This window comes from Panthera onca, chromosome D4 (assembly GCF_046562875.1).
Source record: "Panthera onca isolate mPanOnc1 chromosome D4, mPanOnc1 haplotype 2, whole genome shotgun sequence".
Taxonomy (NCBI): domain Eukaryota; kingdom Metazoa; phylum Chordata; class Mammalia; order Carnivora; family Felidae; genus Panthera; species Panthera onca.
The window spans coordinates 26,479,741-26,502,135 of record NC_138351.1 but is presented as its reverse complement, the minus strand read 5'-3'; the positions used below and the strand labels follow the sequence as shown (position 1 = coordinate 26,502,135).

The 22,395-nt window shown below is 44.0% G+C and overlaps 1 protein-coding gene across 5 annotated transcripts in view; it reads right to left on the bottom strand.

The window, feature by feature from the left end:
* Positions 1-22,395, bottom strand: part of NTRK2 (neurotrophic receptor tyrosine kinase 2) — a 335,421-nt gene that overhangs the window by 261,598 nt on the left and 51,428 nt on the right. For all 5 annotated transcript variants that reach the window (XM_060609946.3, XM_060609944.3, XM_060609948.3 and 2 more), the window contains 3 exons: positions 20,846-21,151; positions 9,001-9,036; positions 5,862-5,962 (listed from right to left, as the gene is read on the bottom strand). In XM_060609946.3, the coding sequence (XP_060465929.1) occupies positions 5,862-5,962; positions 9,001-9,036; positions 20,846-21,151 (443 nt within the window). The remainder of the gene's footprint in view (positions 1-5,861; positions 5,963-9,000; positions 9,037-20,845; positions 21,152-22,395) is intronic.

Sequence of the window (22,395 nt, the reverse complement as noted above, 5' to 3'; positions counted from 1 at the left end):
TTCTAAGTTGGCTGTTGTGGCTCTTAGAAACCAGAGTCCCCTGGAGCTGTGACTAGGCCCAGAAGGGAGCGGGAGGGGCCCCTGCCGGTAAGTTTATTTGTGAAAGCTCATTAAGTTGCAGACTTAGGATTTGCACACATTTGTGCATGTACGATAGAGGTCAATACAAAGTTTTTTTAAGCCTAAAAACGTAATTGCAACATGCAGATTATACAAGTAGAGAGAGTAGTTGCAGATCCAAGTGAATCCTGCCCCCACCCTAAGCGAGATCACAGAGGCACAAGTGTGTAATGTTAATGAAGTACATATTAACATTTGAGAAGCCAAGATAGAAGCAGGACGATGCATCTCCTTCCATTCCTGCTGCTCATCCCAAGGTCCTGCTCCCAAGAAAAGTGTGACTTTCTAAACCAGGAAGTGGCCAATTTTGGCTGTAAAGGGTCAGACAGTAAATGCTTTAGGCTTTGGGGGCCATAGAGTCTCTTTTGCAACCTTTCAACTGTGCTGGTATCCAGTGAAAGCACCCATAGACAACATGTAAGCAAATGGGCATGCCTGGGTGCCAAAAAAACTTTATTTACAAAAACATATGACTGTAGTTTACAGACTCCTTTTCTAACCTGTCTTGGGGGTCCACACTTACCTAAATGCTTAAGCTTCTTTGTTGCATTTAATCTGCATAATAATCCTTAAGAAAGATACTATTATCTCCATCAGTGGTAATCACTGATGCTGTTTACCAAGCATTTCTGTTTCTCCCTGTGTTTCTCTTTGTAGGATTCACTGCCTGGCTTCCCCGTGGTAAGGTGGGTACACGTGACCAGTTCTGGCCAATGAGGTAAGACTTGCATCCCTGACAGTGGAGGATTCCACTGCTACTGTGAGATCTTAGACTGAGGCAGTGCTTCTCAACCAGGGATAATGCTGCGCCCAGGGGACATCTGTCGATTTGGGATCGTCACAAGTGGGGGAGGGTACTGCTAGCTTCTAGTGGGTCAAGACCAGGGATGCTGCTAAACATCCCATAATGCCTGACAGCCCCCACAACAAAGAGCCATAATAATAACGGCATAATGCCAAGGCCGACAACCCTGCTCTCACTGCTTCTTTCTCTGGGCCTTCATAAATGCTAACTTTCCAAAAGTAGCTTCCTGTCCACCTAGTCTTAGAATGAGGACAAGACTGACAGAACTCCCAGTGAATACACACAATGCAGCAAGAAAAGAACGTTTGCTGTCTGAAGCCACCAAGATTTGGGGATTTTTGTTACTGCAGAGCTTATGCTGACTGATGTACCCACCTCAGAGTGAGAGGCAGTACAGAGTAGAGATTAGGAATAGGAGTTCCTCGTGAGTTTGAAATTTAGATTCATCACTTATTAGGTGCTTGGCCTCAGGATTACTTAATCTCTAAGCATCTCACGGTCTTCTTGTGTGAAACAGGGAATATAATCACGCTACCTAGCAGGTTCTTTAAATCCGTAGTGAGTTAATGCAGATAACGGGTTGGGAACAGAGTCCACCACAATAGATAGGAAACTGATTTGGCTATGATGATGATAAAACAGGTTTATAAAAAATTAAATACGCCACCCAAGATCACATCTTCCAAGCTTGGGATTCGAATTGAAGTCTGTCCAAGTATAAAACCTGTGATTTATCCATGATTTACTCTTTATACTGTTTCTCCAAAACACATGGCTGAGAGGGAAGGCAGGATAATCAAAACACATGGCTAATCCTCCCATGACACCTTCTCTGATGTCAGATGGGGACAGCATTAAAGAAGGCACAGGAAAGGGCACGTGCCAAGGCCTTGGCCAGAATGGAACAAAGGTGTGAGCATTCTCTCCTCTGGCACTGCGGTTGTGAGTGGCTCTCCCACAGAACACCTCTGCGAGTGTCTGCATGCAGACTTAACTCTGTCTCTGCAGCCTACATACAAACAGAACGGCTGTGATTCCTAAAAGCTTAATTATGGATCAACGTGCTCTAACTAAGACTATTTCCCTCAAACGTACCTAATGATTTGGGGTGTTTTTTACATGTTCATTTTATTTTTGAGAGAGCACGAGCTGGGGAGGGGCAGAGAGAGAGGGAACAGGGGATCCAAAGTGGGCTCCCGCTGCTGACGGCAGCGAGCCAATCAAGGGGCTCAAACTCAGGAACTGTGAGATCACGGCCTGAGCCAAAGTCAGATGCTCAACCAACTGAGCCACCTGGCGCCCCCAGGGTGGGTTTTTCATCTTTATTTCTAACTATCATTTTCATGGGAAAGAGCTCATAGTATTATAGCTCTAAGTTTCTCTATCTTATTATTAAATTTCAAACTTCTACAGCTAGAAAGGGAATAACTGCAAAAACAAGTTCAAATCCTATTTTAAAGATAAGGAAATGGGGATGGACAGATGTTAGGGGACTTGCCCTAAGCCCCCCCAACCTCTCTGGGGGACCACAGACAGTCTCTGACCCACTTTGGAAAGTACTTGACTGGCATGCAGAAGACTTGGCCCCTATGTTCATAGGGCACTTTGCCTTTACCAGCTATGAGAGGTAACAGATGCTTCGCTTCTGCAAGCCCCCATTTCATTTGTACGTGGGGATAATAGTACCTGCCCTGACTTCTCTATTTTGTTACAGAGTGTTTAAGTCAACCTGGAAAATGGGAATGGGTTCTACTGCTGGGAATCAGTTAGTGATCTACTAGCAACTATTTAAACCTATTGAAGCAACACTAAATGCAAAGACTCCTTTAATAAACAAAGGATCCCATGACAATGAGAAGAATTGTTTTCCCAACAATGAATTGTTTGATAAAGTTTCATGTACCGTGCATGTGTTGGGACGCACGGGTGGTCTTTATGTGGGAGACAAGTAGGGGTAAATGTATTTGTTTGTTTAGTTGGCTGGTTAGTTGTTTGGTTGGTTGGCTGGTTTGCAGGCTGGTTGGTCGGTTGGTTGGTTGGTTGGTTGGTTGGTTAGGTGATTGGTTGGTTGATTGGTTGGTTAGTTGCTTTTTATCTGAGGATATCTCTCAGCATAGAACAAGGGGTCATTCCACTCAAAAAATCCAGCAAGGTGCATGAGGAGCACTTGTTGCACCAGAAAGGAGAGTGTTTGAGGCTGTCTTCCAAATGCTCTAACACCTTTAACTTTTCTATCAGTTCCCTGACTCTGAAACTCTCCTAACAATCCTCCCTGTGATCAGGGACTGTTCATGTATCAAATACCTGATCAACATTTAATTTTTACATTTTCTTTAAAGTCTATAAAGCATTTTCTTGCACCTCTCATACAGATTTCCAGGGACCTCAGATGGACCTATAATGTACCAACTTTCAACAAAGATGACTTTCACTGATTTTGCCTTCCAGCGGCCCTACTGTGGACAGTTCAGCCATCACTGAGATATGCCAAATAGGGGCTTAAATTTCTCATTTTCGTCTCAAAAGAGAAAACTGAAGTTGACACATAATTTTTAGTAACCTGGGAGACATACATACCTGTGGGGCTAACACACACTCCTTGGATTCCTTATGTACACAAACAACTTTCTCAAACCACGAAACATTAAGTGGTTTGGTATGAGAATAAACTGAAGTGATTGCACAAGGCAGGAAGCAGAAAACATTCTGCAGCTGATTTATTTTTCCTTGCTATTTCAACGCATTGCACATCATCTCTGGAAATGTGTGTGTGTGTGTGTGTGTGTGTGTGTGTGTGTGTCTCCATGTACTTACTAGATATGCATATTTTGAGTCACAGCTGAGATACATCTGTTACGAGCCTCCAGCTCCCACCACCAGGGCCCTGGTCTAAACATACATCACATCTCTTTATTACCACTCCAGACCCTCACTAATCACACTGCCTCCAATCTCACTGTTCTGCAACCCATTCCACAGCGTTTGCCATTACTCTGATCAGTCTACAATTTTTATTATCTCCTAGGTGCCAGATACTATTCAAGGGATGAGGGACACAGCTGTGAAAAACACTGACCAGGTTGCCTGGACTTAGAAACTCACTAGAGACTCTAGGGAAGGGAAAAAAGACATTAGACAAGTAAACAATAAATAAACAAGGGAATTAAAGACAATGACAACTGCTCAGAAGAAAGTGGAACATGGCAACGGCTGCCTGGTAGCTAAAGCCATGGGATGACTGTGGGGAAGTGTGTGCCTTAGAGAGGGAACAGCGAATGTAAAGGGTGTGAGGCAAGAGTAAGCCTGGATGGAGCATGTGGAAGATCATTAAGAAAGACAGGTGGTAAAAACAAGGGCAGGATGGGAGGTGAAGACAGAGACACAGACACGGACAAGATATGCAGCCTGTTTTCTTTCACTTGCATTAGGAAGGCTCTGAGAATGACAATAAAAGTGATCTGATGTGTGCTCTTCACAGGTCACTCAGGCTGCTGTATGGAGAAAGGGCGGGAGATCACAAGATGGGAGAGGAGGGACGGGTAAAGGCCACGAAGGTCATCCAGGAACAAGCAACCGTGGTAAATTTCCTCCTTGAAGGGCCAGATACTAAATATGTCCCACTTTGCAGACCACACAGTCTTTGCTGCGGCTACTCTAGCCGTCACTCTAGCACAAAAGTAGCCACGGACAATACGTAAATGGGCATGACTGCGTTCCAATAAAACTTTATTTATGGACACTGACATTTGAGTTTCAGACAATGTTCATGTGTCACAAAATATCATTCATTTGTTTTCAAACCACTTAAAAACGTAATAGCTCTTCTTAGCCTGCCGATGGTATAAAAGCAGGTCAGGAGCTGGACTTGGCCCACGGGCCATAATTTGCCAAGCCCAACGGGGTTGGCCTGGGCCTGTGGCAGTGGAGGTGGGAGATACAAACGGTTCTGGAGTTTATAAGGAGGCGGAGCTCACGGCACAAGGGACTGGGTGCTCGTGACAAGTGAGGAGAAAAATGAAGAAAGCTGTTGGCGTTGGGTCTCAGCAGCTGACAGATCAACCCCACAGGAGCCCCGGGGCTCACGCGCGCCCCCTTCAGGCTCCTCCCTGCATAGTCAATCTAATCCCCTGGCTCTGTGTTTTAAAACCACATGACCTGGCACAGCCTCCACTCCAACCTTGCCCCTGACAGCCACCTTTATGCTTCACACACCTTACCTTCCAGTCAAAGCCATTTTCCGGGCTGTGAGCTCTTGTTCACACACCCAAAATGCCCTTTCCCTTTGTTTCCTGTCAGTCTACATGCCCGCCATCCTGCACAGCTGGAAAATGCCACCTACCCCACAAAGACACCTCTGGCTCTCCCAGCGGGAAGGAGCCCAGTGCCCGCCCCTCTATTTCCATTGCTCGCATCCCATTGCTGCTCTACCTGAATTGTAGGTGCCGGTATTTCATTCACATCTCAGGGCTCCGACTGAAGTATAAACTCCAGAAGCACAGACCTGATATTCACTCATATTTTTATATCTGCTCACTGCCAGTCGCTTCCGGAACCTACTAGAGTCCTTAAATTTAGTGGGCAATGAGACTTTTATTAAAATACTGGACAAGATAGGTGCGACGGTGTGGGAGACAGGAATAATTACACATGTCCCTAAATGAGACACTGCCCAGTTCACTAGAAAGTGATAATCTTTTAAAGGGCAGACATTTAAAATAAGAACCACGAGTAACCATAGTGGCACATGAAAGGGGAAGCAAGGAAGTCAGAGGCTATCTAGCACGTTTATCACTTCTCTTAATTCTTCCAAACGTCAACACCCAATCCACACTGTGCAGTGAAAATGTCGTGCGCTGAAGGAGTTCCATCCCTCCAACATTTAAGCATCTCAAGTGCTCAGAGCCAATCTAAGAAACAGCGGCTGATTGCCACTCACCGAAAGATGTTCCCGACCGCTTTTGTCCGCCACATCTGTGGAAGGGATTTCGTTACTTCTGTTCGTGGTGTCCCCAATGTCATTTGCTGCAGTCCCATAATCTTAAATTGGAGAAATGGGAAAGAGAAGGAACCATGAAGTTGTCACTAGGCTACCAACAAACATGAGGTCACAGTATGACCCAGAAAAATGAAGCAAGACAAATCATAAACGTAAGATTCCAAGCCACTGTCAGCCGGCTGGGGGGATAGGGTCGGCGGGGGGGGTGCACGGAACATGACCCAGCTCTTGGGTTAAAGCCACCATAGTGCTGGGATTGCATGATGCTCACATTTTACACAACCCAGATCTTTCCATCACTGGTTTGACAGTCAAATTCTAAACCAGGTTTAGGGTTTTATTTTGTAGGTAAGAATATACCCTTTTTTTAATGAAGCATAGAATATAGATATGAAAAGGAATCGATCATCAAAGAGTCATACATTTATTGATCTGGAAGGGTCTTCAAATATGGAATCTAACTGTCAGCTTTATGGCCAAAGAAAGTCATCTGAGCAGTTAAATGACCAGTCTAAGGTCAACTGGCAAGAAGGTGGCAGAACCTCAACAGGAACCAGCCTTGACATCAGCAAACACTGATTCCAGGGAACATGCACCTTATTTGGGTAATAGGCAACCACTCAAGTCGGGCTATGGACTGACTGAGCATTGACGTGAACTTGGGTACATGTGAGAACTTTTGTGAAAAGGTCTCACTGGGGACGCCTGGGTGGCTGAGTCGTTTACGTGTCTGACTTCAGCTCAGGTCATGATCTTGTGGTCCGTGAGTTTGAGCCCTGCACCAGGCTCTGTGCTGACAGCTCAGAGCCTGGAGCCTGCTTCCAATTCTGTGTCTCCCTCTGTCTCTGCCCCTCCCCCACTTACACTCTGTCTCTGTCTCTATCTCTCAAAAATGAATAAATGTTAAAAAAATTTTTTAAATAAAAAAAAAAGGTGTGAACTGTCCACATTTCAGTTTCAGAATTAATAGATAGGGAACTGCACCAACAGTGTTTAGCATTGTGAGAATATGTCCTCACATCACCATGTCTCAAATGTCATTGCCATCTTCTGAATCAATTTTAGTCTAAACAGATCAGGATGGAAATAAACAATTGGTTGTGTTGTGTTTGTGTGTGTGTGTGTTTGTGTGTGTGGGGGGGTTAGTGAAAGTTTTTATTAGTAATATTACATGTAAAGAGTCATAGAACATTTTTGATAAACTTACTGCAAATAATGTTGCTTATCAACGTTTGGTATTTTTATTCTAAACAGATCTGGTGACTGCAATTTCCATCTTACACAAACAACCTCATTAAGTCAGCCCCAGCCACACTTTCCTAGGGAGAACTATCATGCTGGCCTTGGGGCAATAAATTTAAATTATATTTTGATTAGCCGAGTGTTCCTTTGAATGTGAATAAAAAAGTAACAGAAAAAGCATTTATTTTCTGCTTGCTGTTCCAGTCTTACTCCAAAACTACTATTACCATTTTCATTTTAAATAGACTAGAACATTAATTTCTACCAAACACTAAGAGATATCATCTATTTGCTAATTTTTGACCTCTTTATATTCTAATGAGCCACTCATACAAAATCAAATCATTAAAGTCTCTATAGTTTGATATCACGATATTTTTTGGCCCAAAGATCCAAAGTGGGACCTGAAGCCAATGGGAAGATAGCATTTTTAAAAGTCTTGAACTTACTGGAAAGGAGTCCAAAACATTATTTTAAAATGTAAAATCACAATTCAAATATACCTCTCTGTGATACAATTTGAGATACTCTTTCTTTAAACTGAATGGGGACAAATAAAAACAAAAATATGCAAATCATCTGCACAAAATCATCTGAACAACAACTTGAAGGAAATACAGTTTAACATGCATAAAACAGGTAAAGATAATATGATTCCCTAATTAAAATTAGCTCAAGTTAAATACACACACGTAACAAACATACAAATATAGAATCACTTTACAGAATAAAATGTCAATGTGTACATAAAACTAAAGAATGGAATATTGAATATTTAATGACATTTTAACCAAGGTAACTTTTAATCAGTCTTAAATTTTGAGACAAGTCTTGAAATTGAGCTTGCCACTTCCCCCAAACAGAGGCAAGGCCTCCTGGTCATGAGGGAGGTCTGGAAATCTGTTAAAGATGGATTTTTCACCCCTAGTCAAACATCCTTGGCATCCCATTAAATAGCAAAGTACAGAGGAGATATCCAGCTAAAAGCTAATGCAGTCCACCTTCTAGATTCTCCCTTTCCACATTCCTAACAGAACCCCATTTTATTCAAGGCTTCACTGACATTCTCTGAGGAAGCTGGTCTAAACTTCAGGGATGGCTCCAGTTAGCCAAGGGTTAACCATTCCCTCTTAGCAGCAATGGAGGCAAGAATGGACCATGACCCACTGGGTCGTGAATCAGATTCAAGGAGGACTGACGGAGATTTCTGGGAAAGGTCCCTTTCTTCTGGAATGCTTTCAGAAGCTCTTCCATTGCTCCCAACAATGCGAGCAACAGCGGCCCCTCTGCCGGCATCATCTTAAAACCATGAGGGAAACCAGCCTTCCGTGACGTGGGCACAGTGTGCAGGGGGGGTGTAAAGATGAAAAAACTTGGGTACCTGATGACATGGTTGAGCTGCTGATTTAACCAAACCTAAAAACATGCCCTACTTTTGAGGTTCCTGTTTGTGAGCCAAACTTCCTTATTATACAAGAAACATAATTCTGAATTGGGTTTACTGTCAGAGCCAGAAACTGATACACCTCCCTTTTCTTGGTAGTCATGCCTTTTAAACAGGTAATTAGTTCCCAATTATAGAAACAAAATGTCTGTTACAGTGGAATGGATTCACTACTTCCAAGAACAGAGCATGAGAGAGAAAATGCTATTTACAAGCACTGTAAATATCAAGGGAAAACAGCCATCAATATTGAATGATTTTTGAAATATTGTGGCCTATGTAATGCTTGAAGTGTATATTTAACTGAGCTTAAAGGTCCTCTTTTAGTTGATTCATTTCATCTCAGACAAACATTTTGAAAAAAATACAAAATAAAGACAACAGGATAGCTACCTTCATAAATTACATCAGGATAATTTGGGTTGGCACCTAAAAGGCAAAACAAAGCAAAGATTCATAAGTATGCATTCAGAGTTAATATTAAGTATACCCACTAAAATGGGTTAAATATATATCGAGGATTTTACAGTTGAATAGGTTGTTTTATAGGATGGGTACACAAAACCTGAAACTCTTGGTTGGCTCCTTGTTAGTTGTTTCCCTCCCCAGTCCCCAAAGCCCCCATCCCTTCAAAACAAGAAAAGAAAAGAAATCACTATAGCTGGACAAACTTCAGCGATCAATGCGTGATGACCATTTCTATTATACCATTGGCCATTTTAACTGCATTTCTGGTACTTTTTTTCATTCCAGGGACAGACCATCTCCACACCATGTTCCACAACAAAAGATAAAGCCTCTGGTGGTTTGGGTGTTACTTGCAAAGTGTATTTTGGAAGGTCTATTTGCTTTCACAAACATGTTATTAACCAGCCTGAAATAATGATACTAATGCACGGTTTTGCTCTCTACTTGGTGTTGGGGGGGGGGGGGGGGAGGCGGTTGCCAAGGCTTAATAAATAAACCTTTTCTTTGCCTTTAATATAACACAGAAAAATATATATACTTTCTCTATTGAAATGATTTATGTGTAAGAGATCACAAATAAACGTTACGTTTGTTATGTCAGGGACAAATGCAAAAGCATAGCCACTGAATTTGGGGGTGGGGGGGAGATTCTTTAGGCACCAAGACGATAGGAATACTCAGTTTTAAAATATTCCCGTGAAAATTTGCAAAAACGTGTTCATTTTTTTTTAAATCTACATCAACAGTAACTGGTGACAAAACCAGCTGTTCCTTACTCTCCAATCGGAACGAACTGGGTCTCTACATGAAAGCCTACTTGGAAATAAAATTAAAACTTGATACAACCTTTACGTGATTAGGAAATAAATTTCCAATTCTACTTCCTCTCCTTTTAGTCTTCACGTACTTACTTGTAAACTATAAAGCTTATTCAGGTCTCATTTCATTTCTAAACCCTTAGCAGAAAAATATCATTTCAGATAAAGGGAAACTTGAGCCAATTTTCTGTTCGTGTATTCCCTAGGAAATAATCATAAGTTTGTCTAAATGAAGAAGCAGATAAACACGGCCCTAACATTCAAATCAGAATTTCAACACAGTTCAACTCACAGAATCTGTAGTTTAGCAGGGGAAACACCAAGTAGATGGTTGTGCACGTCAAGTCAGGGATGCTACATACTGCTGAGCATTCCATGCTTGGCATAACTCTAGGGGGCGCCATTTAGACTGTACTCTATGTGAACCGAAATTGTGCAGCGCACAACTAGTGCCACATATGAGTTGGCCCTGCGTCAATACGTGCAAAATCATCGATTCCAGTATATTTCAATAGTATTTTGAGTTTCGGTATCTCCAACACCACTTCAAAGTAGTCTTGAGTTACAGTTTGTTAATATGTATTGTCAGAATTGTTTGTAGTGGATATGCTCTTCCTGAGAAGGGCCTTGAAGGCTGCCTTGCAATTTGAGGGATAATTCGGTGGATAAAGCAGCATAAAATCCCAGTGGTGGCCCTGGTGATGTCATATGCAGGGCACCCACCCACCTGCAGAAATCTTTTCCCTTTGCAAAGTCCTGGGAACAAAGGGTGTCCTATCGCTGTGACTATTGCATACCCCTACTGAAGGAAAGGTTATGTAATCCCAAGTGAGCAAGTCATTCTTTGAACTGCTCGTTAATCCATTGCTTAAGAAGATCCCACTCTGTGCCCTCAATATACAGTTCTGCACCCGCAAGGGTACCTGTCCACCAGAGTCCACACTCGCCTTCTAGACCTCACTTCAGGACCCAGGACCCAGATTTCCTTCCCCACACACCACACACACACACGCTTCCTAGGACTAGCTAGCTTTTTCCCCGCATCTGTCAGCCCACAGGTGGCCACACCATCAGTCTGAGCATCTTCTGACCCAAGACCCAGGAGAGGGGTGAGGGCCGAGCAAGGGCAGGTGAGCTGAGGTGTCCATGTGCACCCTCTTTGCCTCTCATCTACCTCTCACCATACAATCGGAGGCACAGGGCAGGGGCTATGACCAGGAACCAGCTCTACCAAAACCACTACGTTCCAGCATGGAAGCCCAAGAATCAGGGAGAATTTGATCCTCAAACCTACCCTTCCAGGTCATTATAAACATGTATTTTCCAAGGTAGATAGATAGAACCTATCTGATTTAGCAATTCATTAACTTGACTCATATTTTTAAAGTTATTGAATGCAAGTATACAGACTTTCATTTGTACTACGTTGACCCACCATCTCAGACTCTCTGAGACTGAGGACATAGTTTGTCCAAGAATGGGGGCTTTCCCCAGACAAAGGACTTTTGGTGTAAAAACTAGGAGTAGTCAGTCACCCCGATTTGTCCTCAGGTTCTCAGGGACCCCACAGAGACCACCTTCCTTTACACATGCAATCCCGTAAGAAAGTAAAAAGACTGAGGATTCAGAGTCAGATTTATCTAGACCACACATTGGAAGGGCTGCAGGGACTGTGACTGATATACAGGTGTAATCAGCCTTGTCAGAGAAAGGGAACCCCCCTATGACTCACACAAGGCCCCCAGGAACATCCAGAACACCAGATCAAGTCAAGGCAGCAGATATCAGGTATAGAAAAAGGATCTGGGATGGGCTCAAAAGTAAACAGGTTAGCCCATAACCTGGAAAACTGATCTTTTTCCAGACTTAGAATTCGTATCAGTGGATGCCTTTCCTACCAAGTTCACCAGCAAAGCCGTTAGGTCACATCTACACTGTCAGAAGACTACTATATTTTCCTAGCTTCATTTTTTCGAGATGTATGAGAAGGACTGTCACTTTCCTTTCATTGTCAGGAATACTCAAATTTAGCGCAAGATTACAAAACTCACGGGAAGACAATGTGGGAGGAACAATAAGGTGTTCCCCCTCCCCCCCGCCGCCCCGCCAACCATACCATACTGTGTCTGATGAAGGTCCACTCGCTACAATAAAGAAATGTCTCTGTGCACAAAGGTTTAAGAAGCCGTTGCCTGGGAAGATACACAGACCTAAAGTTTATGAAAAACGAGGGTCATGGCACTCCAGCTAATCCCAGCTCATCAAACACAGAATTTTGCTTCTAGCAACTTCTCAGTCAAGTTAACCTCCCGTCGTGTTTATACTCCAATTGTAGGGCAGTTGTTAACATGATGTTAAATGCAGACACGGGACAAAGTCACCGCTTCTTTCTTAGACTTCTGGCAATGGTCATATTGGGAAAATATCCTGCCATGTTTAAGTCTAATTTCTAAGGGGCTTAAATATGTTCATTATATATCATTATGTATAAGGGTAAAAATGCCTGTTTGAGATATTCAGGACTAAAAGGTGGATGAGGAAAGGCAAACAAAAGCTGGCCCAGAGAGAGTGAATGACTGGTGAATGAGTAATGTGCTTGCTTACACGGGGCATCTGAGCAGAGTTCTGCTTCCTTGAATGCCATCCCCGTAGCTCGTCAAGCAAGAAATCTCAGATTTAGGCAGCAGGAGGCGGCATTAAACCCTAAAGCTTCATGTTGAAAACCACCGGAATAAAATATGGGAATTTCCAGAAAAAATAAATAAATAAATAAGGAAACTCAGGGACTCCATCAACCCCACTCCATTCCAGACAAGCAGCGGGCCACTTTCTACCCCCGCCCCTGCCCCCCCCCCCCCCCCCGGCTGGCTCCAGTGTGGAAACAGCAGCTACTCCCCAGCCCAAAGAAGGTGCACGCCAGGCACAAATGGTTGCTTGTCTCATGTTCAGAGTCCATTTGCTGAAGAGTTTGTGGAGTGTCGGCAGGCGCTACACTCATTTGTGCTTGGCCCTTGACCTAAGGCGTGTTGTCAGGATTTGGGGACCACTACTAACAGGTGCAGCCCGAAGCACTCCCAGTGAAAACCCTGGGGACTGTCCCATGGCCACACGCACTCCAGACAGAGCTCCAGATGGCGCGTGTGATGTCTGCACCTCCACAAGACAGACCTCAGGGACGTTAAAGGTTTCTAAGCATGGATGATACTGTCACTTTCTCCCCAACAATATCAAACCAAAGCCCCTCACCATCCTCCATGCTAAACTGCTTTTAAAGAGAGGGCTTTGGAGCTTCTATCTTCTAATCTGTTACAGCTCATGAGTAAATCTTCTGACTCCATGTAAGTCTTTATGAGTGAAACTCCACGGCTTTTTAACTGTTAAGACTCCACTATTAAAGGAAAAGCACACATGTAGGATAAAAAAAAATTGTGGAAGGGCAGGTAGGCTTCCCTTTCCATCCCACTGCAAAGATGAAAGTAATGATGGAGGCCAGGAGACACATCTGTTTCCTTCCTTTCAGCATTCAGTTTCTCTCTAATGTCTTAAAAAAAAAAAAAGAGACTTCTCTCTCAAATCTATTTTCAGACTCTGCTTAGTGTGATCGTGAAAAATATTTCAAAGAATTCCATACGATAAAGAAATAGCAAATGATTCGTTCTTTTCAAATCAACTGTCCCGTCCTTGGTTTGTCAACAGTGTTGTCTAACTCGTGGAAGTCCCTCCTTCTGACTTCCAGATACCTCTCCTCTTCCTTTTCTGAACGGCAGGGCCCCAACACACTAGGGGTTCGGATGTCCGGGTTTCATTTTTGGCTGAACCACTAACGTGCTATGCAGCATCAGGGGGTCTCTTCACTTTTCCTGTGACAAAGGAATGTTCCATACCTCAGGAGAGGATAACAGCATTGGCTCTGGCAACCCGTCAGGAGCTTTGGGAAGCATAATTAATTAACGTTAGTACTCTTGAGACCTAAAGAACTATTTAAGTATAAATCTTAATTATCACGATTAAGAGCCTATAGCCAAACCATAGTCTTCTCGGTTATTTAAGACAGAAAAGCAGGTCAAACTTTCCTTCCCTTCCGCTCCCAGGACAAGAAACGGGTCCCGACAAAGGGCCAGAGAGCGAGTCGTGGGGGGGCTTTATATTTTCTTAAAGTGTAACATTTAGAGAAATTTCCTCTCCCTACATTCTTTGGCCCAAGTACACCAAATCTAAATCTGCCAGTTTGGGGGCAACTCTAAGTACTGCAGAGAGCTCCAGTTCATCCAGACGTCATGAATCTCTTGATAAAACAGCACGAATGAGAAGCTGTGGGGAAAAATCTTCCAATATTTATAGTTTGCTCCCGACGCACACTGTGCATAGGAGGCAAGTGCTCCCGAATTAGGAAGCATAAGTCACTCACTCCCACTGCTTGTGTGAATGAGCATTCTTGAGCTGTGACATTCTTCCTGAATGAGTGGGCCACAGAGACACTCTTTATGTACTGCCTGAAGAATGGGAAGCTTTAGAGCACGGGTATTTTATCACCCAGTGCTCGGGCTAGGCTTGTGCCAAGACTAAAGTATTAATCACTCGGGGGAGATTTCGATAAAAGAATCTACCCTTGAACAATCAACGTGTTCACGATGATGGAAATAGCCGACCTTGAAAATTCTTGAAACTCATGCCGACTGATCCCAAGACGCTGGCGAAGGCCCCACATTTCTTCCTGGTGACACTCACAAGAGATCTCTCTGCCATTAATTTCTGGTCACGGTTCTACTTGAAAAGACACACTCACCACTTCTAACCTTCACCCAGTCTCCACGCACACCTTCGTGTTCCCGAGAAGGCTTTTCTAAGGACAGCCATGTAGTGGATCAATTTCATCTTAGGTAAGTCTTATTTCTGTCCTATCGGCTAACTAGGATACAGCAGAATTTTGGGAGACTCCCCAGAGAGTCCCGCGTTCCCTCTGTGAGTGCCGCACCAGGTTTCTCCTTTATCCAGTCTCCCTAAGCCTCCTGAAGCCAACACATTGAATTCATCCTACCTTTTGCCAAACCCAATTAGAGTGCATCTCCGTGCACAAACTCTTCTGTATTTTTATCATTATTACTCGTCGATATCCACAAGGAGTCAGTGCAGCCATCTTGGCAGATGCCTATGCGGTCCTTCCAGTGGTTTCCCCCAGGTTCCGCAGGGCAGAAGGGAACCCCCCTCACTAGGCAAAGTGTGGTCCGGGACCTGCAGCATCAGCTGGGAGGTGGTCAGAAATACAAAATCTGAGACCCTTCCCCAAATTCATGAGATCATAATCTGTGTTTTAGCAGGATCTCCAGGAGAGCTGTATGCTCACTTAAGTTTGAGAAGCCCTGATTTATAACTCCATGAGAAGTTTGACTGAAGTCAAAAGACCTCAGTGGGCTTAGAGGATGGCCATTTTGCAATGAAACATAAAGCAAACCTAAAAAATAGCTAGATACCCAAACACCGAGGGGGGTGGGTACTCTCTGGCAGTGACCGCAATAAACATTAGGGGTGAGGGCAGGAGACGTCTTGTCCCCAAGGCATACCTCTGAGGGGGAAGGAACTTGGACACCAGAAGGAGCTTACATTTTCCTACCCTCTCCAGGAACCAAACTGTGACTTAGTTTTCTCCTTAGAACGCCAAGTCTAGAAAGTTCGTGTAGTCAAGTGCCAAAGTCTTGAGGTCTTCTCTGGGCAAGCCTGAGCCTCTGGGTAAGGGAGGACAAAGCAGTGCTGAGAGAAAAGAGGTTCTGGGTAGAAAGTTTCTCCCTAATGCCGCAGAGGACAAACACAAAGCGAAGTGAGGAATGGGTACGTTGTTAGTTACCTGCTCAGTGCCCACTAAAGAGAGAATAACACTGCAGAACTCACAAAGGAGATGAATGAAAGCTGGACCCATGTCCTTTGAAACTCTGCTTCACACTGAGACTTTTGAGGTCCCAAAGAAGACAGAGGTGCTCATTCAGGACTTACACAGAAGTTTCCACATAGCCATGGGGCCTTCACCAAAGCACTCTGAGAACCCAAACCGGGTTCCCTGCAGCCAGAAGGCTCTGAGGCCAAGTACCTGCCTCCTACCAGAGAAGGTGAAAGCAACCAATGGAGGCAGGGTGCAGGTGGCATTTGCGTTCAACCTCTACTGCCGGAGGTGTCAAGACGAGGGACCACAAGGGCTCCCCGTGGACCAGACAGAGGTGGCGTGAGAGAATGTCTGTCCTGACAACAGCCCCCTGGAGGAGCAGAGGGATCTCAGCAGCACGAGGCTGCATTCCTGGGTTCTGAGGAAGGAGACGCTTCCACCAGCTGGAATAGAGACATGTTTGCTTCCTGTCACGGACTCCCCGGAGAGAGGCCCGCAGAGACAGGAATCACCAAGATCCCACAAAAAGATCCAGGAAGGTCTGTGAATCAGCGCTGAACACACGCCCTGAGCACACCTGCCTGCCACCTGTCCCCCGTGCCCACTCCCTTCCACTCAGGTAACAGAGGGCCTGAATTCTGCTTAGCCAGCTCTGCAATCTCCCTCCCGCACCCCATCCCCGCCTCCCCACCCCCTCACCCCCCACCCCACCCCCACCCCTGGCCACACACACATCGTGCTGGCCTGGACTGGACTTAACTCAAGTCCAGAGTTTTGACTTCTAACTCAGATAGGACATGCTATTTCTCAATTGAGATTTTTGCCTGCAATCTAAAGTGACCAAAGGATTGTCTGTTACTCAACAACGAGCAGAAAAATCTCACTTGGGTCAGGGCTCTCATCCAGACCATTTTCACCTTTGGTTGCACACTGGAGTCACTGAGGATCTTAAAAACAGAAAATGTGAAAGCCTGAGCCTCATCCGGGAGCCACTGAATCAGAATTACTGGAGGTGGACCCTAGAAATGTGTTAAATAATGAAATCACAATTAAAACTCCCCAGCTGATTCTAATGCACAACAGGGAGCCGGGCCCTAGTGTTCAGGAGCCAGAAAAGATTATTCTTAGTGAATAAATAAATGTTCCAGGGACAATGGAAAATAAAAACGAAATAAAATTAGTTTGATTGTTATAAGCCGCGTTCCTCGCGTGCTGGAAAAGATAAACGCTATCGTTCCCTAAATTTCATTTGGAAACTACAAGTTGAATTTTGTGCTTTAAACGTAACCCAAAACTGACCTGAGTGGAGTTCACTTCTAACCGTGGGATCCAAAATGATCAATCTGGTGTCTGGAGTTTGGGAAAGTCTTTCCTCCCTTTCTCAGTCACTGGCCAGGTTGCCAGTGATGAACAGATGGGAAGGCACCGGCTTTGTGTCTGGGGCCCTGCTGATACCCGAAGGTCTGAGAACACCTGTCCTTCCTCGTTAGCACCCTGGCTGGGTCTGGTATCGGAGTCTGCAAGGTCCCGTCACTCTGGAGAGACACTGTAGGGCAATCTTTACCGACGGCCTCACACCCTGCGGGTGGCACCCTCTTGACCTGGCTGATGCTGGCTCCAGGTCTCTCTGCCCATCCTTTCTCCAAGCAGAAAGCAGGAGAGTGTCTCCCACCGCATCCACGGTTTCCATTGCAGGCGGTAATAAAGGCCATCGGGGCTGTAACTACATTCTTCACCAAAAAGCTCACCAACTTTTTGCTTTAGGGACTTTTTTTCTTTGTCTTTCTCTCTCTCTCTCTCTCTCTTTTTTTTTTTTTTTTTTTGAGTTTATTTATTTATTTTGAAGGAGAGAGAGTGGGAGAGGGGCAGAGAGGGAGGAAGAGAATTCCAAGCAGCCACCGTGCTGTCAGCGCAGAGCCCGACATGGCTCTAACTCATGACCGTGAGATCATGACCCGAGCCGGTATTGAGAGTTGGATGCTCAACCGACTGAGCCATCCAGGTGCCTCTCTTTGTTTTTATTTCTGTTTTAATTTCTTTCAACTCTCTTCACTTTCTATCTACAAATAGACAGTGAATTCCTTTGCAAGGTGACTACTCCACAAAAGTCCCAGTTCTGAGCTGAGCTGCCATTTTAATTCTCCTGGCTGCATATGGAAGAGTAACCCTACTTCACTGATCCCAGGCTGCCAGCTTCCTCATAAGCCAGTTAACTTGCAATGCAAAAAACAAAATGGAAAAAGAAAAGAAAGAGAAAAGCATCTCATCAAAAAAAAAAAAAAAAAGAAAGAAAGAAAGAAAGAAAGAAAGAAAGAAAGAAAGAAAAACTGTAGCCGAAACATCTTATCAAAAAGAGTTGTAAAGGGGCGCCTGAGTGGCTCAGTCGGTTGGGCGACCGACTTCAGCTCAGGCCATGATCTCATGGTTGGTGAGTTTGAGCCCTGCGTCGGGCTCTGTGCTGACAGCTCAGAGCCTGCTTTGGATTCTGTGTCTCCCTCTCTGCCCCTCCCCCACTCATGCTGTCTCTCTCTGTCCCAGAAATAAACATAAAAAAAAAAAAAAAAAAAAAAAAAGAGTTGTAAAAAAGTAAACTTCTTACCAATTACTATGTGACAACAACAGAAATACTGAAATACTGAAGGAATATAGACCTACACTTGACTTGTCATCCTAAACTTGTAGACTTTAGGCCGGCAGGGAAATATATATAGATTTGTTATTTGTTTATTTTTCTTTAGTTTTAAAGGAGGGTAAGAGGGAAAGGAAGCAATTCTTTAAAAGGCCATTATCTGTATGCTATGGTTCCAAATCTCATAAATACCAAAGATTCTATCACACAAGCCAAGTGAGGTCAATCTCTAATTGGTCACACTGGTTTATGACCCACTAGGGCCATTTATATCCACTATCACCCTGGACCAAGGCTCTTTTATTTCCATTTCATTTATTACTCCCTGATAGCTGGTCCTTGAGTAAATACTTAAAGAGGAAAAAAATCATTTCTAAAAGCAGATATCTCTATTTTAAAGACTTGACCAAAACAAGTAAACAAACAAGGAGGAGAGAACAATCATCTTTATAAAATTAACCTCAACTTTTATTTTTGATCAGTGATTATTTCCTTTAAAGGGAGTATTTGAGACACTAAGTTATTCTTGTACCAGAAATCACTTCTTTCCTATCATTAGTGAAGTTAAAACTAACAAAAGCGATCCATAAAAAGGAGGCCACATGGATGAGAAGAGTTAAGCTCTACCAAAGACTGGCACCATACAGAAATGTTCCAAAGAAAAATACATCAAACCTCTATGTTAAATACAAGTTACTGGCTTCCCCCTGGAAGAACTGAGCATATATATCAAAGCACACAAACCACTTCTAAAACTTTCCAATGCCAGACCCTCACCCTGAATCAAGTTCACCTCCCAACGGTTTCAAAAGGCAGCTGCTGGCAAAATTCAAATCAAGTCTGAAGGTTAGTGAATAGTAATGTGCCAACGTCGGTTTCTTACTTTTGACAAACATACCACGGTAATGACAGATGTTCACGACAGTAACAACTGGGTGAGAGGTGTCCAAAGACTCTGTATTGTCTTTGCAACTTTTCTGTACATCGAAAATGACTCATCAATAAAATGTTTATTGAAAAACAAACATAAAGCAAGGGTCCCCAAGCAGAATCTCTGGATTTAACGATAAGGCTGTATTCCCCGAAACACACAGGAAGAAAGAGAGTAATCTAGAGATTTACTACAGCAAATGTAGCCAAGCAGCTCAACTCTCAATTAAGAGGAAGATTTAATGGAAAAGACAACTGCCAGGGGTGTCTGGGTAAGGCATCCAAACACAGCTTGTTTTATGTGTTCCTGAAAGGCTGTTTGTAAATCAAACTCACATAATTCAAATAACATTTTGAACATGCTAAGGAAGTTTGTGCACTTAAAAAGCTATTTAATACACACCAGTGCAATGACAGACTTATTATGTAATGGCCACTAACTACATTCTCACTACTTGCTGAAGGGGGCTCCGTATGCATCATCTCTGTCCGTGGGACTGCCCTCTGGGTCCCACAAGCACATGCTGCCCACGCAGCCCCTGCCCCACGGGCCGCCAAACTGCTGTCTTCCCTTCCCACTGCCAAGCCATCTTTGTGTGGCCCTCACGAACTGAGAATTATTACAGCGAATTCTACTCATGTACAGGTCCCAATGTCCAAACAGGCCTCTGCCTCCACAGTGTCACCCAGTATCTGGGCAACAAGACCCAACAAGTAAGAATACTCCACCGGACAACAGCATCAGAAGCAGATGAATGCACGGCAATTGTCCCTGCTGTTGCTGGGGCTCACATTGCAATTTTCCTGCCGGCATCCCAAACCATTGGTCAGATGGGAACTATTACCTCCTAGAAAAACAATTCAGGATCTGATAAATGAATGACACCACTCAGCCCAGGTAGGCAAAACATTCTAAGAAACTGGTTTCTCGTCCACGGTGAGAGGGCAGGATTCTGAATTCCAAGCGGGGAAGGGGCTAGAAAATACATCTTCAGTAGTTCATGAGCCAACCAAACACGGTTCACCTACGTACATCTTGCATGAGTGCCATGATGGGTACAAAATGTCACTGAACACTTGAGATAAAAATAATGTGCATAACAGACTACTGTCCAAAATGATTCATTCCCCCCGCCCCATCACTTCCCTGGGAGTATGAGTCCCTGCCCCTGGACTTGGCTGTGGCCCTATGGCTTCCTTTGGCCAGTGGCATATAGCCTGAAGAGACCACGTGCCACTGCGGAAGCTGGGCCTTGAGAAGCTTTGCCTATTTCTAGTTGCCCTCCTGCCATCGGCACTTGCCACTCGGAAGCAGACCTCCTGTGTGGCTGCCATTTCTTCACCTGCACCCCAGAAAAAAGGCATATGGAACAAAACCCCAGCTGACCCATAAGCAAGACTAAATAATGGTGTTTTCAGCCCCTGGGTTTGCAGGTGGTTTGTTGAAGGCATGATTTTGTCAATAGTTGAGTGATATACCCTATCCTCTCCCCGGATGCAAAAGCATCAGGTACTCACCATCTACGATTCCAGGCCAGCCCATGAAGTGAGCAGAAATCTGTTTCTCATCCTTCCCATACTCGTTCTTGGCTACTAACTTGTAGTCCCCATTGTTCATGTGAGTAGGATTATCCAGCTGGAGGCAGCCATGGTACTCCGTGTGATTGGTAACATGGATTTTAGTACAGATGTACTTGGACTCATTCAGTATCGCCCCGTTATAGAACCACTGAAGAGCTGGTTTGGGGTTGCCTTTCACAGTGAATGGAATGCACCAGTGGTGGTCTGAGGTTGGAGATTCGAGAAATGTGATAGTTGGAGCAACTAAATTGAAAAAGAGAAAGTTAATAGCATCAGAAAGCTCAGAATTCTCCCCATCTCCAGATATCTGTGTCATCAGCGGGGGGATCTTATTCAACGAACTGTTTGGTTTAAGAAAATACAGGACCAGCGACTCTGGAATCCATCAATATTTCGAATCACCATCAAGGCTGATCGAACTCCCTACAGACAGCTTCAAAGAGACTCTTTTCCTCATACTTAAGACCCACGAACCATAGTCGTTTTTCAAATTTCGCAGTGTGAGAACCAGCTCCAAACAGATCGCAGAGATTTCTGACAGCAGAAAGGGTTCACTGGAAGTCAACTTTGGTTTCTAATACATATGCTTTGATATTACGTAGATTCATCACCAGAAAGCTGAGGGCCACTGTTTCTGCAATACTTCACTCAACAACACAAATAATGAAACGACTTTGGAAATCTTGCCTGCAGCACGGATCTCACACAGCTTATCTAAAACGGAGCAAATTGACCAAGGCGGGGACTGCTGCTGCCAATGCTGATTGATTATTATAAAGTATGATCCGCTGGTACTTTTCACTGATTGCCAATAGCAAACGCTCTTTAACAGTATCACATTTCATGACAGTACGCTGCACTTTTGCTAGGATTTCAGAAGTCAATGTTTTGATCCTTTTAAAATGTCTGGGGTTCTGTCCAAACCTAGACAAACAACCTAGAGACCACTTTAACTTGAAAAATAAAGCACTTCATGCTTTGGGGAAACAACCATTCAAGTAGCATTTTTAAACGGAGTACTTATCCTGAGTGAGGGTATTTAAAATCCCCCATAATTGTTTATTTTATTGTGGTCTGACTTTGATAATGATACAATTAAGGACTAGAAAATACCTCCAGAGCCCTAAGAGCATCATTTTTCAGGTGAGGAAACCCAAGCCCAGCGAGGGTAAATGACTTGGTCAGTTTTAGGGAGTGAGACGGATCTGGAACAAGGATCTGGGTCTCCTGACACCTAACCCAGCCGCCCTTCCGTCCTTGCTTTGCTTCCCAGTTGTACATGTTCATCACACAAAGAGGGAGAAAAGTCACAACTTGCTAACAAATACACTTTGACCAGGCTCACTACCAAGCCTATCTCAGTTATTAAAATTATTCACCATTTATTCCTTCTATTCTTTACCTAGATTGTGATAGATAAGGTCAATTCTTCAGACCATGGTGAACACCACAGATATTAACTGAGAGGACTTTGAATTTGAGCATCC